This window comes from Arvicola amphibius, chromosome 6 (assembly GCF_903992535.2).
Source record: "Arvicola amphibius chromosome 6, mArvAmp1.2, whole genome shotgun sequence".
NCBI lineage: Eukaryota > Metazoa > Chordata > Mammalia > Rodentia > Cricetidae > Arvicola > Arvicola amphibius.
Window position 1 is genome coordinate 47,331,382 of NC_052052.2, and position 23,817 is coordinate 47,355,198.

The window sequence follows — 23,817 nt, forward strand, 5'->3', positions numbered from 1 at the left end:
GCATCAGACACTGAGGCATCACAATACTGTGACATCACAGTACTCTATGGTCATCACAGTATTCTATGGTCATCACAGTACTCTATGGTCATCATAGTACCCCATGGTCATCATAGTACCCCATGGTCATCACAGTACTCTATGGTCATCACAGTACTCTATGGTCATCACAGTACTCTACACCAGCCACCTCCAGACATTTTTCATATTCTTAAACTAAAACCTCCTCACTCAGCAAATATTATTTCCTTCTTCCCCTTCCTTTCAGCTCCTGGAAACCACCTTTCTATTTTTCCCTCTATGATTTTGAACTTTCTAGGTTCCATTTAAAGTATAAATTTTAAGCTATGGAAAGATGGGGACCGGAGAGCTAGCCAAGTAGTTCAGAACACTGGCTGCTCTTCCCAGGACCCAGAACCTATTTCACATAACAATTTCCTGGAGCCCACAGCTGCCTGTAACCTCTGCTCCAGGTGTACCCAACACCTGGGGCCTCCAAGGGCACTCACACTCATGAGCACATATACACCCAACTAAAAACAGTAATATTTTACTGTGGATAAATGATAACACCATACAGAGTAAGGTTTTCAATAAAAAACGCATTTGATTTTTTTTAACCCTTGTCTTTAAGATTGAGAACAAAGAACAATGGCAGCTAGCTGAGAATTTCATCTGGCGGTTGCCATAGGACTATAGCCAAGCCAATGATGCCTTGGTAACCTCCCCTAAAGCCTGCTGGGCTGGTCCTTACCCCATTCCTCCACTGAGACTCTGTGCAGTCAGGGCTAATATGCTCCTACTTCTGCCACAAAAAATACTGATTTGTAAGTTCATTCTTCTCTCTGGGTCATGTCTGTTAAACATATGTGAGACTGGGCTAAAAGATCCCCAAGAAATGTCAAGCTCATAGTCACATTTTAATGACATTGCTACCTTCCACAAAAATATCATCATTCCTGGCCCAATTCTCACTCAGAAATGACCTTTTTTGCATAATAAAAACATGAGTGAAGAAGTCTGTCTATTTTCCTGGGAAAAGAAGACAGGAAGAAAGAAAAGAAATGGACTCCTTCTGAATGCGCCTGGCAGTTATTCTATACTGTCCTCAAGAGCAGAGAAGAATTAGATGGTATAGATCTGGATGTCTCCCATATCGCCAGCACCATGTACATGTATAGAGCCTTATGCCCAAAATCAAGGCTGCGTGATGGATGATAGGAAAACTGAGCTAAACCATTTGGGCTGTGAGACAGAGATTCACGGCCCTTCTAAATTTATCTGTGATGTAATACAAGAATGTACATCAGCTCATATGTAAGGCCCAGTTCTGTTAACTGAAAATTAATGCGGCCAGATATAAGATACTATAGACCAAAGGGTTATGTATTAGGATGGGGCAAGCATCCTCCACGATCCTTAAACTTTCCAACTGGGATCCATTTACATGAGCAAACACTTTGGGGCTGATAAGAGCAGCACTCTAGGAAGAACATGATGGCCCACATTCTTCTGGGGGGGAGACGCGTTCACACATGAATCACCCAAGGAACATGGCAGCTGCTTCAGGATGTTGGCTGCCTGCCCCAGAAGCTGACGCGGAGGAAGCAGTCTACAGGGACCCACCTTCAGCATGGAATGTCATCAGGAGAGTGGAGCTAAGTACCCCATCCCTCTGACTTTAGAGCCCAGTGACAACTCTGGCATGTTTTCTTTCTCCCCCCAGACAGCTCAGACTTCAGTTGAAAAACACTGCTCCTATTGTCCAAAAGCCAGTCAATTTTTATTAGAAAAGACATTCCCAAAGCAGTGCCCTCCAGACGGTCTTATAAATATGACGGGAAAACAATGCATGAAATGATTTAATGATAATTTGTAATAATCCCAGTAAGGGTTTTATAATAAATCTTTTTCATAAAATGATGGAAAAGGGAGGATTTATGAGTCTGTTTCCATTAAACTCCTGTCAAGGATATGTCCAAAATTCCCAAGGTATACAATTTTTTAAAAGTGGAAGAAAACTGCAAAATTAGCCAAAGAATGTCCCCAGCTCTGGTCTAGATTTTAAATGTCCTCCAAAAGTTATGTGCTAAAGGCTTGGTCCCAGCCTTTGGCATTACTTGGAGACGATGAAACCTATGTGTGGCCTAGTGGGTTGACTGTAGGTCATTGAGGGATGTCCTTGAGTGGGTATTAGGGCCCGAGGCCCTACCCCTCTCTCAGCTTCCTATTACCATGAAGGGAGATGCTTGGCTCCACTTGCCCTCCCTTACCTATGATCTGCCTCAACACAGACCAAAAGCAGCAGAACTGAATACATTGTTCCTATTGCGTAGTCAACTTGCTATAACCTATCACCTGGGAAAAAGAGTCCCAGCAAGGGACTGTTGATATTGTGTTGGTCTGTGAACAGGTTCTGTGGACTGTCTTAATAAAGTTAACTGATGTGAAAAGACCAAATCCGCTTGTGGGCAGCACCATTCCCTAGGCAGAGGATCCTGAACTGAAAGAGTGGAGAGGCTGAGTTGAACACAAGCAATCAGCTGCAGATGTGTGTGGTCTTCCTCTCTGCTCTTGGCTATGAATCAGATGGGACCAGCTGTCTCAAGTTCCTGATGCTATAGTTTCCTCTAGTAACGGACTGTAACCTGGAATTGGGAGCTAAAATAGAGCCCTTCTCCCCTAAGCTGCGTTGGATTAGGGTATTTTATCAAAGCAGCAGAATCGAAACAGAGATACTCAGTCTCTCTAAGGCCCAGCTTCCTGGGAGCAAGTAGAAATAGATCATTTGCATAGGGGACTACTTACATTGTCCACTACGTGGAAGCTACTCTAGAATCATTAAGAATTATTGCTATACTTTTTATTATGTTGTTATAATCAGTGTTGCTAATAGCACTGATTCTGTGGTACAACCTAAGAGCCATACATGCTGTTTGATGATATAAATACTTCTTAGAAGCCTCTCCTAAGGGATCATGCCCATCCTTTCTTCTCACATTCTGGGACGGCAGTTATGTCTCCAAGAATGCCAAGAGCAGAAACCTGATTATGAAAAAGGAGACGCTGTTTGAAAAAATAAATCCATGAAGAATTACGTGAGAAAATAGACATACAATTTTGGCCTTCGTTTGGGCAGAGAAGAATAGAAGCAGGGCATATCCAGATGTGTTCCTTTGTTTCCTAGTTCTTCTCTACCCTCTATAATAGTAGGAGGAGAAGTCTGGGGAAAAGGAGACAAAGCAAGATAGAACAAGGGGCCAGCCACCCAGCCACCCAGCCACCCAGCCACCCAGCCACCCAGCCACCCAGCCAGCTATGGAGTAAGAGAAAGGTAAAAGCCCAGAGGCAAAAGGTAGATGGGTTAATTTAAGAAATGTTGGCAAGAAACAAGTCAAGCTAAGTCCAGGCATTTGTAAGTAGATATAAGCCTCTGTCATGATTTACTTGGGAGCAGGGTGGCAGGCCCCCAATGGGCCAAAAAGTAAAGAGCAAAGAATCAAAAAGCAATGACAACATTTTGGCGTTCCAACATGGGACTTGAGTAAAAGGAAACCCAGCTACGGAAGTGTGTCATGGTGGGAGTGGGTTTTGACGTTTCCCATGTCTTTGTAGACTTCCTCTTGCCTGCAAGATGTAAGGCTCTCAGCTACCTCTCCAATTCTGTGTCTGCAGCACACCGCTGCCGCCATGCTCCCTAAATGATGATAATGGACTGCACTTCTGAAATTGTAATCAAGTCACCCCAGTTAAATGTTTTCTTTATAGGAGTTGCCATGGTCATGGTTTCTCTTCACAGCAATAAAACTCCAAACTAAGACAGAAGTTGGTACCAAGCACTGGGGTATTGCTGTGATAAGCCTGACCATGATTTTGTTTGAAGGAATTTGGTCTTTGACATTATGGGTTATGAAAGCAGTAGAATGCTTTAAACACTGCTCAATGGGCCATGCTAGTAGGCACATGGAATACAGTGGTGCTATGAGTTATTTGAACTGCCAGGGGCTCACTCAAGAGGTTTCAGACGAGAAGAATTTTATTATGTTGCCTAGAGATCATTCTTGTGATATTTTGGTGAAGAAAGTGGCTGTTTTGTGCCCTTATCCATAGAGTTCTGCCTGAGGCTAAAATGAAGAGTTTTGGATTACTGCCTTAGGCTAACGTGAAGGGTTTTGGATTAATTTCGTTGGCAGAAGAAATCTCAAAACAGCCTAGCATAGACTCTGTTGTGTGGTTATTAGTGGTAACTCTAATGAAGATTTATAATGAAAAGGAACAAGCTGAGCAGGGTAAATTACAAAATGTAAATTTTGAGGAGAAAGAGCGCTAGGAATTGGAATGGAGCTAAATCCTGTGTTCCAGGAGATAAATGGATTAAGAAATGGAATACAGGAGTGATGACCTCAGGGAAAGACTCTACCCAGCTATGTTTCCATCTTGTGAAAAGGAACTAAAGAAAAGCTTGGGGAAGCTATGGTGGGGCACACCTCTAATCCCAACACTGAGAAGTCAGAGGCTCATGGATCTGAGTTTGAGGCCAGCCTGGTTGTCTTAGTTAGGGTTTTTATTGCTGTGAAGAGACACCATGACAACAGCTTCTCTTATAAAGGAAACATTTCATTGGGGTGGCTCGCTTACAGTTGCAGAGGTTCAGTCCATTATCTTCATGGTAGGAGCATGGCAGTGTGCACCAGTTGTGATGCTCAAGTCGCTGAGAGTCCTATGTCTTGCAGGCAACAGGAAGTCGACTGAAACACTGTGTGGTATCCTGAGCATAAGAAACCTCAAAGCCTGCCCCCACAGTGACACACTTCCTCCAACAAGGCCATACTTACTCCAACAAAGCCACACCTCCTAATAGTGCCACTCCCTATGACATTATGAGGGCCAAATACATTCAAACTACCACACTGGTCTATATAGTAAGTTTCAGGACAGTCAAGCTTGGGCACTGAAGGACAGAAAGCTGGTGAAGACGTAATTAAATTAGGGGAGCATATTCAAGCTCCAGTAAGCAACAGAATTTGGCAACTTAGGCCGCGTGGTTCTGGCTTTATGCTTAAGGATAGAAAAAAGAGGTTATGGAATTTGCCTCTGTGCTTAAAAGAAGCCATGCCATTGAGGCCAGGCATGTGTCAGAAGTGTCCCTAAATGGAGGCCTAGCTAGAGAGGCCATTTTGTGAAGCTGTGAAATTGACGCCTGGATTGCCTTGGAGTATCCAAAATGTTAGAGATGCCAGAGTCCTTGGATACCTCCTCAGAAGGGCTGATGACAGGGAGTGGAACCAGCCCAAGAGAAAGAAGTCTGTTTGAGATCTTAAGAGCATTTTGACATCAGACATGCAGGTACAGAGTTTGGAGATTTCCCAGCTGGGTTTCAGTCTTATTTTTGTCCAATATTTTCTCACTATCCTCCCTTTCCTACATTTTGGAAACCTGTGCTATTAATATGTTGGAAGTATGTAATCTGCTTTTTGACTTTTATTTTTACAGGTGATTAAAGTTAAGAGCTTTCATGAATCTCATAAGAGACTTTGAACTTTGGACTTTAAAACATTATTGAGATTGTGGTAGACTATGGGGACTTTTGAAGTTGGACTAAATGAATTTTGCATTATGATAGTGTTATAAGCTTATGGGAGCCAGGGACTAGAATGTGGTAGTCTAAACATAATTGGCCCCCAAAATCTCATAGGGAGTGACGCTATTAAGAGGTGTGGCTTTGTTGGAATGGCTATGGCCTTGTTGGAGAAAATATCACTGTGGGGGCAGGCTTTGAGGTTTCCTATGCTGAGGATATTGCCCAGTGTCTCAGTTGACTTCCTGTTTCCTGCAAGATGTAGGGTTTGCAGCTGCTTCTCCAGTACCGTGACTGCCTGCAGGCCACCATGCTCCCCACCATGTTGATAACTGACTGAACCTCTGAAACTGTAAGTGAGCCACCCCAATTAAATGTTTTCTTTCTAAGAGCTGCTATGGTCTTGGTATCTCTTTACAGCAATAGAAGCCCAAACTAAGACGTGTACCCACTCTGGTTTCTTTCTCTTGCTAGACTATTAGAGAGGAGCACACATGTTAATTTGGTTACTCGGAGCTTACTACCACAGGACAAGAGGCCAGAGAGGATGCGTGACTGGACCTGCCTCCATTGGCAATTAGCTGGCACAGACTCACATAAGATACAAAGTTGGAAGTATGCTAAATCACAGAATCAACTACTGTACTAAGTCTAATTAATCAGAATATAATAGAAATGGCTTACAGTGGGTACTGAGGCCCAGTGTTCTGGCTCTGCATTTTATTAGCTGAGTTACATTGCTCTGACTTGCTTTCCTATCTATAAAATGGACGCAGCAGTGTGCGCCCAGGGTTTTAATGGAGCTCAGCAGGAACCATTCAGAAAGGGTTCTCATGGCATCTGGGATTCACTAACTCCCCGTGAGAGTGGGGACTTTGATGTTTTCACCAACTGCTTCAGTTCTGTGTGGTCCTGACACATAGTGAGTGCATGTGACTACTGACTGAATGAGTGGATATGATTTGGGGGAGCAATGTTGATGCTAAAGTACTGGAAAAGGTCCTTTAGGAGAATCCCTCCCTCCGAGCCCAGAAGATAAGTGAAGGTCACAGAGAAGACACCCTTACAGGCCAGTCTGAACTCTATCCTAGCATATTCCAGAGATCTGAGATGGTCAGGTGGAACTTAGGATCCATAAAAATGGACTCATTTGCAACAATAACAACAACAAAAAGAAAATAAAAGAGGTGAGAAGTAAATCAGCCTTCCTTGTGACAGCCGGAAGCAGAGCCAAGAGCCCCTGAGACATCTGGGGGCCTGAACCTCCTACTCGGCCAAGGCAGCAAGGCTATGGGTAGTTTTTCCGAGCCCGTGAGCATCGTGCGCAGGACAACCAAGCAAAGCGACATTTAAGTGCAGACTCTTGGCAAGAGCTGTTCTGAAACAACATCGCCCGGAATGAAGGGTAATTAGGGAGTTTCTCACAGCCCTCCAGGAAATCGGGCCTGGCGCAGGAATGCCAAAGTTTGCAACCTTGTCTGAAGAAATCCTCCCACACCCCGCCGCCTCTTGATGATGTCTGTAATGGGTTGCAGAGCTCGCATGTGGGCGAGCTTTGCTGCCTCCTTTCGTGGGTCCCTATCCTCAGAGATTTGCTTCATGGTGGATCAACTTCCACAAGCCCCAGAGGGCTGAGGTATGGTTTCAAGTGTTCAGACTCTCAGGAATAGGCTAGAGAGAACAAAAGGCTGACCCTACCTCTGGTAGCTGTTAGTTGGGCCTACCAAGGAGCAGGCAAGGATTGTTTTGCTTGTTTTCCAGAATAAAGTCTTGTGCTTTTATACTCCTCCTTTGCAGCACCTCTCATTGTGGGATAGACATGATTTTGAGTAAATCTATGAAGGCGAAAGTAATCTTTTAAATCTCTCCCACTGAACTGGAGTTAAATACCTGTATAATATACTTTCCTCGTCTCTGTGATATCAGCATGAAGCCCTTAGGAGAGGAGGGACTTATCTAGGTGCGGGCATCTTGGAAAGATGGGAAGAAAAGGCATGGCAGGTGGCTCCATGCAGACTGTGGCAGGGGCTTGTTACCTGGCATCAATCAGGAAACAGAGACCTAGGCCGGAGCCAGGAAAATCTATAACAGCCCGAAGTCTACCAGTGATCCTCTTCCTCTAGTTTGACCCTGCCTTTTAAAGGTTCCACAACCTTCCAAAACCTGTGCCATCTTTGGGACACAAGAGCCCACGGGATGTTTCACACTCAAACCTGTAACACCATCCAAAGGTTAACCTGCATCTGTCTTGTTCATTATTGCCTCCTTATCTTCAGCCTCCAGCACAGAGCTAACTGCAGTATTTGCTCAGTAAATCTCTGTTCATTAAACAAATCTAAAGAAACTTTATTATAACATTATCATTTGATTTGAGACAATATAATCTAATATTAATAGACTGGGTTCAAACTTCAGGTTCACTCTCCTGTGACTTTGGGCAACTTGCCTAGGTCTATACACTCCTGACATTACCGTGACAACATTAGCCTAAACTTAGAGGCTCAAAACAATGAAAATGTAAGTATCCTGGTTTTGGACTTAGATGTTCAAAGTCTAGCAGGATGGAGCTTCCTCTGCTTCTTTCAGTTTCTGGGGCTACACGAATAACGTTTGCTTCCACATTCTGATTTAACACATCCACTTAACCATTCAAACTACTGAGCCACCAGGACAGAAAAGTGAGGCTGATTCCTCCTGGTCCTGAGGCTCTGAGTGTGGAACTCCAAGTCTTCCCAAAGCCACTTCCGCACTGAGCTTCCTGGCTGGCCTTGCCCCTACAAGGCGGAATCGGGGAGAGCTTTACTTGAGATGAAGATGTTCAACACAGACTCCTCTCCTGAGAGATGGAGGACTGAGGAGAAGAACATACAGGGATGAAGACATGTCCTAACAAGAGACAAGGAACATGGGTGAACACCGATGATGAAGGGGGAGTTAAGAAAGTCTTATAGGAAATAGTGATGTCTGGCCTGCGCCCTTATCAACAGCAAAAGACTGGGCAGGGGGTGGGGGCAGATTCTCATCAGAGAAAACAGCCAAATGTGACAAATGACTGAAACAGCGTGGGGACAATGAAAAGCTTGGCACTCCAGTAGCATAGCCACGAGAGTAACAGAGGAGCTAACGCAGGGGGCTGCCCCTCTTCCCAGGCCCTTAGCCAGTGGCCTCTCCACCTAACAGCCCCATAGGCATTTATTTGGGTTGACCAAGACCATAAGTCCATGGCTGTCTATGATTCCTGTAAGCACAATCCTGGTCCACAGCTTTCTAGATGGAGTTTAAAGCCAAACTAGAAAGCTACTACCAAAGTGGATCCCGCAGGAGGATCCCTCACAACCCCAGAAGGAAGCAGGCTGGAATCCACCCATCGAACCTGCAGGAATGAGAAAGTCAGGGAAAGTCAAGGAAAATGGTACCAAAGGAATAGGGAATCAAATACTCATGGCAGGGGGAAGGTAAACATCTCTAAATATCTCAGTTGTAAGTGGTGAAGAGGCATGCCTGCATACACACTACCAAGCTGTTGTTGGGCTGTTCTGTCTGTTTGGGGCTGGGATTTTTTTTAAGGAAGTTGGTCACCTCCTGAGTACCCTACTGGCCTCCTTCCTCTCAGCTGAATATCCCTCAAGAGCTGCAGACGAGAGGCCATAGTGAGAGGGACTGAAGTGGCAGGGATAAGAAAGGGTGCCTAATGACAAGCCCTCCTGTGAGCAGCTTTAAAGAATCAAGATGGGCCACAAGCATCCTTAATCCTCCTTTTATGACAGAATCCCATAGGCCTCCTTTTGGAAAGTCTGGTTGCAAAACTGAATGGATTTGTTGGGCAGACTAACAAAAGTCTCAGAGAAAGCCCGCTGTTGGAGGGAGCTGCTTCTAGACCACTAGCACGCTTGTTTAAAAAGGATTGCCTTACAAGAACTGAGGTGGACAGAGAAAGGACGAGTACCAGCAGGCCTTGAGGAGAAGAAAGAGCAGCTCAAAGACCTCCACCAGCAAAGAGCTTGGCTTTCCAGAGGCGCTGGGAGCCAGTGTGCTGGGTGCAGAGCTAGCACAGGGCACAGGGAAAGATGAAGTTCAGGATAAAATGGCAGTGGCTGGCTCATTGAGTCCTCCGTGCATGGACAAATTATTACCTCCAAGCTGAGATTCTCTGGTTTGTCCTATGGCTCCATTGCTGGCCTCTGTGTAAGCATGAGTAGATGTCGCTGAAGACTCAAACTGCTCAACTTGAGAATCTTTTTTTTTTCTTTTTTCTTTTTTTTTTTTTTTTTTTTTTTTTTTTTTTTTTTTTTTGGTTTTTCGAGACAGGGTTTCTCTGTAGCTTTTTTAAAGCCTGTCCTGGAACTAGCTCTTGTAGACCAGGCTGGCCTCGAACTCACAGAGATCGGCCTGCCTCTGCCTCCCGAGTGCTGGGATTAAAGGCGTGCGCCACCACCGCCCGGCTCTCAACTTGAGAATCTTTGCTACCATGTGGCAATCCCAGGGATTTGATGAGAAAGCACTTCAGTTAGATGCCAGTTATGAAGATGGAACACAAAGTGGAGTAAGCTCTCAGAGACCCAAGTTCCAGGAGGACTTTCAGCGTGCTAAGTGTCAAAGTACCTTGTCACCGTTAAGCCCTGCCATTGTTCCAAATTTATATAATTAGGAGCACAGTCCGATGACACTGCTGCCTCATCTTGTCTAGCTGATAATGGATTTTCAAGCTATGGGTCACCCAATACAATTAACACAGACTACTTGTGTGTCAAGGATGAATCAAGCCGGAAGAGGAAGCAATCACCCCTGAACTAGGGACTTGCCATGGCTCTTGATGGTGAAGCTCTGGGTTAAGGTGCCAAGTCCCGGTCTGTATATTGTGGTGTGCAAGTAGCCACCCTAGCTCTGCACAGACAGACAACACCACAGGTGTTCTTCTTGGCCAGGAAAACAATCTTAGGCAATAGATACAACCATAAAAGGAAGCCAGAACTCGGGGTAAAGTCAAGAGCCTGTACTAGTCAGAGCCAATGTCTCTGTAATGTATAAAGTTCCAAGCTCAGAAAGAAAGGCAAATCTCCATGAAACAATGCTCTCAAGCCCATTTGTCACTACAGAGAACTATCTATAGTTGGAGGCTGACCTTACAAATTCTCTGCAGTCATAGGTTCTCTTCCTTTCTTCTCCCTATGGGTACAATTTCCAGTCAATTTCTCCAAAAGAAACATTTGGCTTGGGTAAAGAACCTGCGATTGAACCTGTAAAGGGAACGGGGCTCTCAACACATCCATTCCAGCATCCCTTGTTGGTCCTGAGGATGAGCCCGAGTCCACTTTAGCTGGTACTTCCTTCTGAAGCATTTGTTTCAGAGACCCCCCACCCTCACCCCTGCTGGCCCATCAGTAGCAACTTTTACAGAAAGGCTGTGGAGGTCAGCTGGGGTGGGTGGGTGAGAAGAAAAGTATCCTCGTGTGCCTAGTAGGGCTTTCCTTTCATTCCTTCTTCATGTGGATGCAGGGAGACAGTGTGCTCAGCTGGCAGACTGGACAGAAAGGCCTGAAGACCATGGCTGGGACCCTGACACCACCCTAAAAAAATCATACATACTTCCTATATTCCCACATGACCTTCATCTTCCAATCACAGTGATCCCTCTCTTTGTGTGCCAGCCTGACAGTGGATTTCATTTTTATTCCCACCAGCTTGCTTATGTGGTTAGGGAATAGGCTCCACTTACCATAGCTCCATCTCTGAAAGTAACCCAAAGGCTTTAATGATATATCTGAATATTGCTATTTGCAATGAATGTTCCAAGTTCATGGAACAAGGAGCAGGATCCCTTTCCTGACTGGTCTATGGATCCTAATTGCTCAAATACGACCCAGAAAAGAAATCAATAAAGATTTAAGCAATGAATAAGTTAGTGGATTACTTAAGCAGCTCTCTAATTCTAGGTGGGAATGAAAGACCAGTCCCCATTAGTCATATAATACTGCATGACAACAAGAATCACTAGGAAGCTCCCACGTTTTCTGCAAGGCTCTCCTGAACAAATGAAAGAGCCTGAGTGGGTTTTCCCCTGCCCACTATCCAGCGGCTCAGTAGATACTGCTTTCTTCTCAAAAGGCAACTATTAACACAAACAATGCTGGTGCGGAGACCGCACGCCAGGCATGTGAGTTTCTCACCAGAAGCCTTGGACCTTTCTGGCCCATTCAGGTTTCTTGGTACTGAGAACGGGAGGCTGGTGATTTGCATGTGGCCTGGATGTGAGGACTCCATAGTTGCCACAAGGACCTTGCACCGTAAGTTCACACACTGAAAGCATCTGCCACAGCAGTTGCCATAGAACAAGCACTAAGCAAACTGTCTGGTGTTCTTTGTCTCCTCTTTCTCCGCTCCCCGTTCAAACCACTCCATAAACATGCTTTAGAATTCCACTTCCTCCTAGCTCTTGTTTGGCCACCTGATATGATGAGGATTAACAGTAATACCATTTAAAAATATAGATTCAATTCAATACTAAAAAAAAAATTGAGATCTCTCTCTGTCTCTCTCACTGTCTCCTGTGGCATTCTGAAGTGCCTAATAACGTGTGCTATCTACTGTGCTCTCCTATGAAGAACTCTCCCCTTAGACAGGAAACACATTCCCAGTGAGACTTTTAGTGACAGGAGAGCTGGTCACAAAAGGAAACGATGGAGGTGACTTTTGACCAGCTAAGGGTTTGGACAGGTTTGTGTGTTTGAATTCCTGGTTCCTGACTGGTAGCACTGTTTGGGGGGTGGTGGTGGAACTGTTAGGAGGCAGGATGAAGCTAGAAGTACTGGGTGTCTTGTGGGTTATTGCCAAGTCCAAGTTCTAGTCTGACTTCTCTGTCCCCAGGTCTACAAGCAGACTCACAGTCCCATGGCCACAGCCGTGAGCCTCCCAATCCTACAGCCTCAGCCGTGAGCCTCACAATCCCACAGCCACAGCTCTGAGCGACTGTGAACAAGGCACTTCCTTTGAGATATTTTATTATGGTGATAAGAAAAGAAAAGGATGCAAACTCCTTTTCCCTTTACAGACTCAGAACTCAGAATCATACCTGAGCTAAAGAAGAAACCCAGTAGGTTGTTGGACATGAGTATTTGAACATTTGAAGTATCAAAATAGCCTCTTGAATAGTATGGTGGGTTCATAATTTTATCCACCTTCATTGGGGATTTAATATGGACTAGAGGCTATACCCTTATCACCACCAGCCCCACCACCCAAAACCAAGATAGATTCATAGAAATCCACCTATAAATCTCTCCCAGCCTTAAGGAGTTAAGAGAAGAATATACAGAAAGAAATCCATTCTGGATCCTAATTCTACAAATAGTAGCCAGAGAAGGAATTAATAAGAATTTAAGCGATGTATCACTTGCAGGATAGATGGATGGATGGATGGATGGATGGATGGATGGATGGATGGATGGATGATGGATGGATGGGACAATGGGTGTTCCAAGGAGAAAAAGGGTACTTCCTGCATGTGACTGAAGAAGCCTATGGGTGGCATAGAGCTTGCATTCAGTCTTAAGAGAGAAAGAATGAGCTCCTTGCAGAAGGTGGGGGATGAGTATTAGCAAAGGAAGAACAGAAGGATGAGCCATATTGAAAAAAGGAAATACTAAAAGAAGCAGAAATCCAGCTAGGGATAGAGGCAAGACAAGGGGGACTAAAAAGAAACAAGGCTGAAGACAGACAGAGCCAGCACACCTGGACTCTGCCGTGCCCAGGCCATAGGATCTCCTTAGACCAGCCAAAGCATATGGCAGACCTTAATGAATGCAAAGCCGCAACTCTGCGCTGGGAACATGCTCCCTACGTGCACATAGGAAGCTGCTGTCTGTACACACAGGCAATTACAAGCATTCTGAATGCCGGGTCCTGAACCCCACAAGCACATCAAATGCTGGTCCAGAAAGGTCACCCAGCCAACAGCTCTGATCAGACTTGGCTTAGGCTGAAGCAAATCCCCCAAACAAGATGCCCTGGATGCAGAGACAGGAAGGTCAGGAATGGCCCTGCTTCACATCTTGAAGCATTTTAACCATGTGGAACGTTTTAGAGGAAGAAGAGAAAAAGAAAGGGAAAAAAAAGTTCTTCAGAAATAATTCCAAATAATTAAATGTTAAGTCATCACAATGTGAGCCAGGGGTTCATTGCAGCTGCCTCCCCCCCCCCTCCCCCCATTGATGTGGACAGAGATTCGTTACAAGGAAGAGCAGGCCAGGCTTATGGGTGAGCTTTATCTTCTCCCTCCTCCTCTGGCCCGTGTTTTCCCCTCCATGTACCTTTGTCGACATCACTTGAAATGTTCCAGGATGAGGTAGGCACTAGCTCAGCAGTGACTGACAGCTCTGTTTCTGGAACGAGAAAGAAGGGGGGAGGACATTATTCCATAAGGTCACTTCTGGACTGGTAGAAGTATTATATCCTAAGGGCTTTCCTTCCGAGACAAACTGCCATGGTATTATGGCTTAGTATAGGTGAGGCAGCTCCAGCAGCCAGCTGTGGTCCCCATCACAGAGGTCCTCTGAGCCATCCAAGCTGCAGGCCAGGCCTTGACTTTAAAATTCTACCCTGAGGGTTAAAATGCAAAGAACTATGTTAACAGAAAACCACACCGACAGAGACAACCACATTTTATCAAAAGAGTCTTGCCAGAAGACCAGCCTCGGACTGATGCATTCAGAAGTCCAAACGGGGAGAAAAATGGGCAATGTTGCCTTGCCTGCTGCTTTCATGCACTGGCTGTACGACTCTGTGGGCAGAGAAATTCAGTTCTTGACACTGCCTCTTTAAGTCAAGGCAAATGAAGGCGAGGCATTTGAACGCGCAGTGTCGTCTGTGGTAACTACACTTAAACAGTAATTTTCAAAGCCACCATAATTTAAAGCAAATATGCAAATCAACCCTCTAAAGGACACAATGTACTATGAAGATTTAAAAACTTCAATAATAGACGGTGCTACACATAGAGTGGCTTTGTTGTTTCTCTAAAGTTCAAGGCAAGCATGGCATCATTTTACAAACATATTTTAAGTAGGGTTGTTGTAACTTCCCCTTGGGCTATGTACAAACGACACCCATATGGTATTGCAGAACATTAGGGTTGGGCAGGCTCTGAGGGGACCAAGGTCATCAGACACTGCACATATGATGTCACCCCATCTTCAGTCCCTTGCAAACATCATGACTCTATTATAATTCCTTTCACCTATTAAGCCCAGCATCTGTGTCTTTGCAAGATAGGGTATTTTAAGTAGCCACTAAAACCAGATCTGAATTGGAAAGTAAGCTGAACTTTAATAAGTAGAAGCCCTGACATTGGAGCACCGTGCCTGGCTTACCCACAAGCCTCTTGGTGGCCTGGGCTGCCTAGTACTGAGGCTATGAGACCCACCTTATCTCTGGATTTCACTTGTCCAGAAATAAGCACTTTCCGTATTTCCTTATCAACATCTGGGCATCCACCAAATGGCTAGAGATGGCACATGTCTTTGTCCTTTGTGCCAGAGACTAATGTCTGTCTACGGAAACCTTGCCAAGATTACTTCCAACCTGTCCACAGAAACACATGGGCACTTGGTGGACTTACATCCCTGTCCTAGAACAGGCAGGAAAGAAAGAGACCCGTGCCCCATGCCCTGCCCATGGTCCTGGTCTGCCCCTTCACCCTATAGATTTGTTAAGAGCAGCTGAAGTCTGATAATCAATAGTATATCGAACAGCACGTTACACACTGAACTATGAATCCCCAAAGAAAGATGACCCAAGTAGGAAACCACTTATCGTGAATCCACAGAGGGAGGATTCTTCTCCTGACTTCTGCCCAAGGATGGAAGGATGGGTGCCTTTGCAGGTGCATATACTAGGAAGTGTTAATAGATATGGAGTCTCCACTGCATCCTGATTCCCATCTTCTGTCACCCACTCTGGTTCCTTCCACCACGACAGTTCCTTGGGCTATAGGACAGATCGCTATGGCCCATCTGATGAAAAACAACACTCCAACACCCAGACCAGGGAGCCTGGGAACAGAAGCATGCCAGCCAGCTAGGGTGGCAACACGGGCAAGAAGCAAAGGTTGGATGAGGGGTGGGACTAAGAAAGACCTTGACAGCATTTACATGAAGTGTTTCCAGAGCTTCCTCTTACTGCTTCTCACCGTGAAGCTGCCAGGAATCCAGGGTCCCTTTTACAGCATTAGCTCCCAGGAAGTAAAGGCTGTGCCACTCTGTGTTTCCAACCTGAGTTTAGATTGCTGATTGTATCTAATTTCGGACAAATGACAAAAGTACAGATTGCTGGTACTGTCCACAGGGAAACTGTTCCCCAAGCGTCCCTAGACACTAATTACCAGTCGCTTCTTGGGCAATGGCAAGGATAATTTGGGCTTTCAAGCTCATTACCTAATTAGGCTGATTCTGAGGGATGTTTCTTAGCTCAAAAGCCACTCTTTCAGCTTCTCAGAGATAGTAATAACTAAAACAGATGAGATATTTTAAAATATGAATCATAACTCTATGAGATATGTTGTTTTTAAGATTGGTTTTTATTATTTCTTGTGTGTGTGTGTGTTTGTGCAGGGGTGTACATGTGTGAGCATGTGTGTATGTGTGCCACTTGTGTGAGGGTGTCCACGGAGTTCAGAAGAGGACATTGAATCTCCTACAGCTGGAGTGACAGGCAATTGTGCACCACCTGGTGAGGGTGATGGGAACTGAACTCAGGTGTGTTGCAAGAGCTCTTAACCACTGGGTGGGTCCCCCAGTCCTGAAAAGTGGTGATTTTTAAAAGGCAGTTTTAGTATCGTTTTTAAAAGAGAGGTTGAATATTTTACTTGAAATCAGCCATTCTTCCTCCTTATAGTAGATCAACACCCCACCCCCCACACACACCCAATAAAGGGAAGCTGAACTTTAACCTAGAAAAGGTGAGCATCTCTCCAGCTGAGCTCCATCAGTTCCAGGGCCGCCGGCAGGGATGTTACACTGAAGGACTCGGTTCTACTCCCCTCAGCCCCATCTGCAGAGGGATGAGCTGTTTCTGAGTACATTCTCTATCAGACTAGCCATCTCCTCTCAGGTGATAGTGTGACATCACAATGAGTCAAACATGCTAAATATTAACCTAGAGTAAAAGACCATCCATGAATGCTGTGATCACAACTAATTTATGATGTCTTTTGATTTCCATTTTCTCATCTGTACAATGAGAGCAATAAAAGCTACCTCACTGGACTGTAATAAGCATTGAATCTAATAGTAGATCAAAAAGATCCTGTGGGCTGTGGCTTAGAGCAGGGAGCTGAGATCTCCTGTGCTTTCTCTTCTGTCTCAGAGGCAGAGTACTCATCCTCTACATTGCTAACTGCTGTCTCCGTGTCTGAAATAATGCATTCCCATGATTTCAAAAAGACTACATAAGCTTTGCTGATCAGAGCTGGTCTTTCCCGGTTAGGTTTCCGTGAGTTGGTCACCAGTCTCAAGGAATGTAAGCATTTATATGTGATTTTATTCCATTTAAGCAAATCAAACGTCTTAGGAAACTTCAGTCCATAGTGTTTTCAACCTCTGTGAGAGAGCAAACCTGAAAAGCTATTCCTGCTCAGGCCTGATCCTCAGAGCCATTATCTTTGCAGCTGATGGCTAACTCTTTGGCGCTGACTCCACACAACCTAAGAGTCTGATATTTAAGCCGGAATGATGCAAATGTCATTTGGAAGAAAGGAACACTTAGTCTTGACTCTCCTTCAGTGATGGACGTGTCCACTACAAAAAGTTCATCTCAGCCATGGGCAGGTGGAGACATAACAAGCGTGGGATACAGAAGGAGCTCCGAGAAGCACCCAGCCATACTGTAGCATACATACCTGAGTTAGTGATGCATAAGGTCCCAGAGACACTCCATGCATGGAGACAGTAGCACCCCGGTGCCACAATGCCAAGAACAGCAGAAATAAGTGCTGTTTTTCATCAGAGCCATTGAGTCCTAGAGTAGTATACCAAGTGAGTGTGTGTGTGTGGGGGGGGGGGTTTGGTAAAGCATTCATATGAGGGCATAAGAGAGGACTGGGAGGTTGTACTGGACAAGAGAACAAAGTCGTATACTCTTCTTTAGTAGAACCAACTCATCTTTTATGTATAAAATTTATGCAAGTGTTGTAAAAAGCAACAATGTTTAAGTTGTTTTGTTTTTAATGATGTGGCAAGAGGCTGGAAATAATTCCACAGATGGTCCAAAGAAGGGAGTAAGACCTGGGACTTGAGGGAAGGGAAGAAAGAAGTCTACAAGATCTCAAGAGGCTGTGCGGAGAGCAGAGATCTTGTGTGTTCCACATGCTCAACCTCCTAATAGCTACAGGTACACAATACCTACCCAAACCAGCAACCTGACACTATTCCAGGATGTACGTACCGTGCTGACATTTCCTCACGCGTGGAGATTCAGGCACCCACCCCATCATCATGATAAAGAACTAGTCAATCCCCTAGGACTCCTCCCTCTACCCTTTTGACAGCCACTCTCTCCCACCCATGCCTACCCTCTGGCAAGCACTGATCACCTCTATCTCTATAGCTCTGCTGCTTCCAGAGTGCTGAAGGGAATCTGTGCAGCATGAGTGTGGCCTTTTGAGTCCAGCTTTTGTTTCACTTAGCATAATGCCCTTCAGGTCCATCAGATCTGTGGCCTGTGTCAATGGTCTGCTCGCTTTCACTAATGAGCAATAATCCATGGCATGAAGTGATATGCATCGTCTACCCGTTCACGTCTGGCATTCAGGAGTTTTCCATTTCTATCTCAGAAAAAGAAGATGGTTTTAAACCCACTCGCACGCTTCTATGCTACATTAACTGTTGCAATCAAAGGGAAAAGGGATCGAGAGTGAAAGAGTTGGATGCAGGAAGTGATAACAAGTTAATCAACTGGAGAGGTTACAGCATTTAAATATAGGATTTGGCCCTAAAATTAAAAATGCAATAGATGTACATCAGCTAGAGGCAGAGGGCTATAAGACAACACAAAGGACGAATGTATACCACAATGGGGAAAAGGGATGCTAAAAATGCAAGGGGAAGAAACAAAGACAATGGCATCTGTGATTAGCACTCAGAAAGCATTCAATGGGTTTACTTATCTACAGCCAAAACAAGGCTTTCCAGTTAGAGGCTTCTAGGTTTCTCCTTGTTATCAATCTCTCTCTCTCTCTCTCTCTCTCTCTCTCTCTCTCTCTCTCTCTCTCTGTGTGTGTGTGTGTGTGTGTGTGTGTGGCAATTTTCTTCAAGACAAAAATACAGCATCTAGCCTGTTACTGAGGAAGCAGGATCTCTTTGAGGACAGTGCAAAATTCCAAGGGAAATTTCAAAATGGGTTAATGTTGATCTTACTCAAGGGAGCGAAGCCGTGTTCGTCATCTCTCACCAGCCCTTGAGGCCACAAGGCGCTGAATGGATGCTCGGCACAGTAGGAGATTAGTTTGTTTCTGGCTGCATGGTGAGCGGGCAAAGACAGAGTGAAAAGAGAAGCATGCTGCAAAACGCTTGCTCGGAAACTGGTCCTAAGACTCTCTCCAGAGGCGCCACTTCCCTTCCTCCGGTGGCTGCAGACACTCGAGGTCTAAGGACATCAACACACTTCACTCCTAGATTTCTATCGTCATGTGACGTTTCATCCCACTTTCTTCCCTTAGAAGGTGCCTCCTGGCCATGTTTCCTTTCCCCCATCCTTCTGCATCTTCATCCATGGTGTTATCCATCTCTTTTTCCTGGTTTTCCTAGCCTACATATAGTCCCATTTCATACTCTGTACTCCATTTTATAGTAAAAATCTATGTAGCAAGGCCATTAGCTATTCAGAAAAAAAGAGTAAGTGATTCAAGAAAGCAGCCTTTAGCATTGCTGTCCAGCACTGCCTGAGAATTTATCTTGAGTTTTGCTAAATAAATGAAGCCTTGGTTGAGTCTTATACACAAGGGATGGACTTAAATTGTACTGACTGTTCCCTAAGCCACAGCATATATAGTAGCAGTGTGGAAGATGAATGACCAGAAGGAACAAAAGGACTTTTTTTTTCACCTAGAACTTAATGCCTCTGAGTTCACTTGTTCATTGATCCAGTGCCTATCCATCCATCTAGCCATTCAACAAATATTTACTGAGCTCTGACCCAGACAAGCTCAGCGGTAGCGAACGAAACCAAGGCAGTGCTTGCTTCACAGAGCTCTGGGTCTGTAATGGACATAGGAAAATAAAGAATTTAAACAGAGTGAACGAACGCTGTGGGGGCTTGGCAGGGAAGGGCGAGCAGAGTCTCAGAAGAGCTAGTCCTGACTGAAAGAAAGTGCTGCTCCTAAGCCTCCTGCGGTTGGTGGCAAGTTCAGTCATTAGGATGGCACCCGCTCAATCTTCCAGATGTCCCCTTTGAAGGTTTTTCTAGGAGTGAACAATTGCAAAGACCCAGTGAAGCCAGTACCCCCCCTTCAGAAACTCTTGTCGCCAGAGGAAGGGCAGTCTTCGGTGGCGTCTCTGTTCTGAGCACAGAGCTGCCTTTACCTGGACAGCTTGGGCGCTTGAGAGAGCCTTCTGTTGGAAACAGAGAGTCTGTCCCGGGTTATCTATCCTTGGTAGATTTTCAACCAGCATGGAGTCATTTGTGCTTTTTATCTCCCTAGCAACGTTGGCACCTGCTGGGGTTGGAAGGCTGACCTAACACATTAACACTTGTGCAGCAGGCTCTCGGCTTTCATTCCCTTTTACCTTTTAATTTATACTTGGTCACTAAGAGACAGAAAAATCCTTGCTCATTCAGCATGATACCATGGAAAGTTTGATGATTTCTGCTCTAGTCTGCCTGTGTAGAGATCAGTGTCAAAACCCAATACAGAAAAGTGGTTTTTTTTAAGGGGCTGGTGCTGGAGTCTTACCATGAGGACTTGAGTTGGTGGGCCAGCATTCTGTCACTGAGTAACAAGCACTACAACATTTTGTTGTTGTTTTGGGAGATGGGGCACTGCAAGGCAGTGGAGAATGGCCTTGAAGTCACTATCTTCCTATGTCAGCCTCCCAAGTCCTGAGATCACATTTGCTAAAATTATAAACACATGTGTATGCATGTGTGGTGTGCAAGGATTCATATATGTGGGTTTGTATGTGAGTGGGTACAAGTGTGTGGGGGGTTGCAAATATGGAGGAGTGTATGCACGTGGGTGTGGAAGTCAGTTTGACCTTGGGTGACCTTCTAAATAACTGTCCACTTTACTTACTGAAGCAGGGTAAACACAGAGCTTAACAGGGCTGACTGACTCAGCCCATCTAGCTAGGCATCTCATCCAGAAAATTTCTGGTTTCCTCCTGAGAGCTGGCGTTACAAATGAGACACCGTGTGTGTGTGTGTGTGTGTGTGTGTGTGTGTGTGTGTGTGTGTGTATATATATATTAACATAGGTTCTGTGGATCCAAACTCTAGCCCTCATACTTTCATAGCAAATACTTCATCCACTGAGCCATTTCCATGGCCCCAAATAATATGTATCAAAACATAAAATTCCATCTCTGTGAACAAATGTCATCGTGACACCAATAAAATCTTTCTCATGTTGGAGCTTCAAACAGAATGATTCTATTTCGTGCAGCTTAAATCACAACGGGACAACCATGCAATTCAACAGGAAAAATAAAATAAAGATGGCGATTCAGTGATGTTCATTTACTACTAAAAAGGCAAAACCAAAAAAATAAAAGAGCCTAACCTTTCTATTCTACACCTGTCACTCCCTTTTACATCCCTCTGGCCATCAAGCGTTCCCTCCCTTCCCTTCTAGTTAGACCATAAATGTCTTGGGAGCAAGGATCGGGACTCTGACCTCCTCTGTGCCCTTGCTGACTTCAGACAGCTCTGAGGAATGTCAAGGTGAGGTGAGGGAAGCAGGAGGCAAAGAACTGGTTTCCAAGTTGGACGTGTTCAAATCCTGGCTCTACCACAACCTGGCCATGACCCAGGGAAGAGTTGCTTCACACCCTCAGTGCCTACCTTGTTAAATGGGCCTAATTGTCATGATCACAGACTGTTCTTGAGACTCTTTGGAGATGGGTCAGATGAGTCAGCCTTTTGCAAAGTAGCTCTGATGGCTGCAGATAAAGACTTTCGCTAACCACAGACCCGGCCGAAGGGTGTGCAACTCAGCCACTCCAGAACCCAGGTGGGGAGTGTGGCAACCAGTAGAGATTCCTGGACTGGGCTTTTGCAACCCTTGAATCTCGCTGGGTGAGTCTGACATATTTCATAGCCCAGCACTGGTCACTGACAGACCACTCAGGTGACAAGCTCAAATACTGACAGGTCTCCTAAGTGAATGAAATAAGAAAAGGAGCAAATGAATTGAGAACTTCAAAGTGGTTTCAAAATCAGAGGGAAAGGGAATTGCAGATTATTGGGGTAATTCCTTCAGTATTGCGATAGATTAATGGTCATTAACCAAGAAACAAACTGGCACTTCTAGAGAGCCTTTCAAAGCCAAATGCTATTTCCAATTTGAAGGCCCCCTGATTGTCTGCCCACTAGTTTTGACACACATAGATTTTAGGCTGACCATGTCAGCAGCAAAGCAGAACTGTCTTAATCATTTTTTTATGTTACACAGGCTCTCAATTTGTTTGTGGAGCCCTTTGTGAGATGGGCAAGTTGAGCACACCCTAAAAGCAAGCCGTAATCCTTGAGGCACGGGAGGAGAGAGACACAAACCCCTTTGCAGCCTTGATTCGCAGCCGCCTTGAGCACTCCCATGGAGAAGCCCACTTTGGATGCCATTGAGACAGCCATTAAGATCTCAAGCACCTCCTAGTGAGACAAGCACCTTGTATTTAGGTCTAACTTTTCCTTTCAAGAAAGGCAGCTCACAAACAGGCATTATTAACTCATGACTCCGTGTGGGAAGGCCCAAGGCCCAAGATTATCGCGGTCTGATTAGATTTGAAGAAACCCAGAGCTAGGCAGAAAAGCTTGCCTCAGGTCCCCTGACGTGTTACCAGCTGTCAGCAGAACATACCCATGACCTCCCGCTCCCCAGCTCTGCCTCAGCCTGGCTGCTTGCAGCCCTGGTGGCTCTCATTCCACTTTAGAACTCGGTTTTGTTTGCTTGCTTGTCTGTTTTAACTGTTAAACTGTTTAAACTCTGTGCTCTCAATTCAGTTCTCTGAACTTTACAAAGTGTGAGGAATCACAAGTGGTGGCAGAAGCAGGGGAGATTTCAGGGGGAAAAATACACTGCAAGTGGAATTTGTAGATGCTGGCTGCCTCTGAAAAATCACATTTAAGTTAACGGCATTGAGGGGTCCCGGGATTAGTGCAAATCATTTTACTTTGAGAGGTAAATTCAAGAGGTGGCTATCACCCTACACAATGTAAATGGTTATCCTCCAGCCACGTCAGCCTGGGCATGTAGCGTCAGGCTAGCTGCAAATTTTCAAATACTTAATTTGCCTCAGATTGTTCCGGTTTAAGTGTTTCATTGGCCTGGACTGGGTTTCCTGAACTGTGCCTTTATTGAAAGCCTGAGGAGATCAATAATGAGAATTAAATAAAGCAAAACATAAAGCAGAGAGCGAAGAGAAGCCAGAAGCTTTCCCAGCTTCTCCCGCGCAATCCCACGGTACTCTGTCTCCTGCTCCCTGAAGACACTTTTCACTTTGTAAGGTGAGCAGAACGTTTTGGAGTGTTCTGCTTTGTCACCAAGATGATGTGCTTCCGAGGCTGGGGATAAGTCACCAACTCGCAAATGTGTCCCGAAAGCACAGTGATATATAATCCCTGTGCTCTCCACATGCCTACCAGCCCCTGGGGGGACATTTCAAACCAGCACAGCATTTATTTCTCCAAGGTGGTGTGATTGACTGTAACACTCACCCTAGGCAAAGTTTATGCCCAAGTCTGGGTTTCTTCACGTCTAGCTGGGATACAATTGTATTGTTTTTACATTTGGGCTGGTGGTTCTAGAGGGATTTGAATTCGGCATGGTGAGGAAGTCATGCTAGGGCAGGTTGCTTAATTAATGACTGCAGGAACATGGGAAGGACCTTTGTCAAGGGGCAACTGAGTCAGAACCTAGAGTAGCTATTACCTTCAAAGACCCATCCACGGTGACCCATTTCTGCCAGCCAAACCCTCCTACTAAATAAAGACTTCAGATCTTCAGACCAGGACTACAAGCTGGGGAAAAGGTCAAA

General features: G+C 45.1%; 1 protein-coding gene across 1 annotated transcript in view; it reads right to left on the reverse strand.

The window, feature by feature from the left end:
- Ror1 (receptor tyrosine kinase like orphan receptor 1) overlaps window positions 1-22,703 on the reverse strand; it is a 151,249-nt gene extending 128,546 nt beyond the window's left edge. Inside the window, exons 1-7 of the mRNA XM_042055304.1 lie at window positions 22,641-22,703; window positions 22,337-22,432; window positions 20,149-20,301; window positions 18,141-18,287; window positions 17,469-17,561; window positions 15,379-15,559; window positions 13,885-13,956 (exon numbers count right to left, since the gene is read on the reverse strand). Of these exons, the coding sequence (XP_041911238.1) occupies window positions 13,885-13,956; window positions 15,379-15,559; window positions 17,469-17,561; window positions 18,141-18,287; window positions 20,149-20,301; window positions 22,337-22,432; window positions 22,641-22,703 (805 nt within the window). The remainder of the gene's footprint in view (window positions 1-13,884; window positions 13,957-15,378; window positions 15,560-17,468; window positions 17,562-18,140; window positions 18,288-20,148; window positions 20,302-22,336; window positions 22,433-22,640) is intronic.
- Window positions 22,704-23,817: the final 1,114 nt, after the last annotated feature.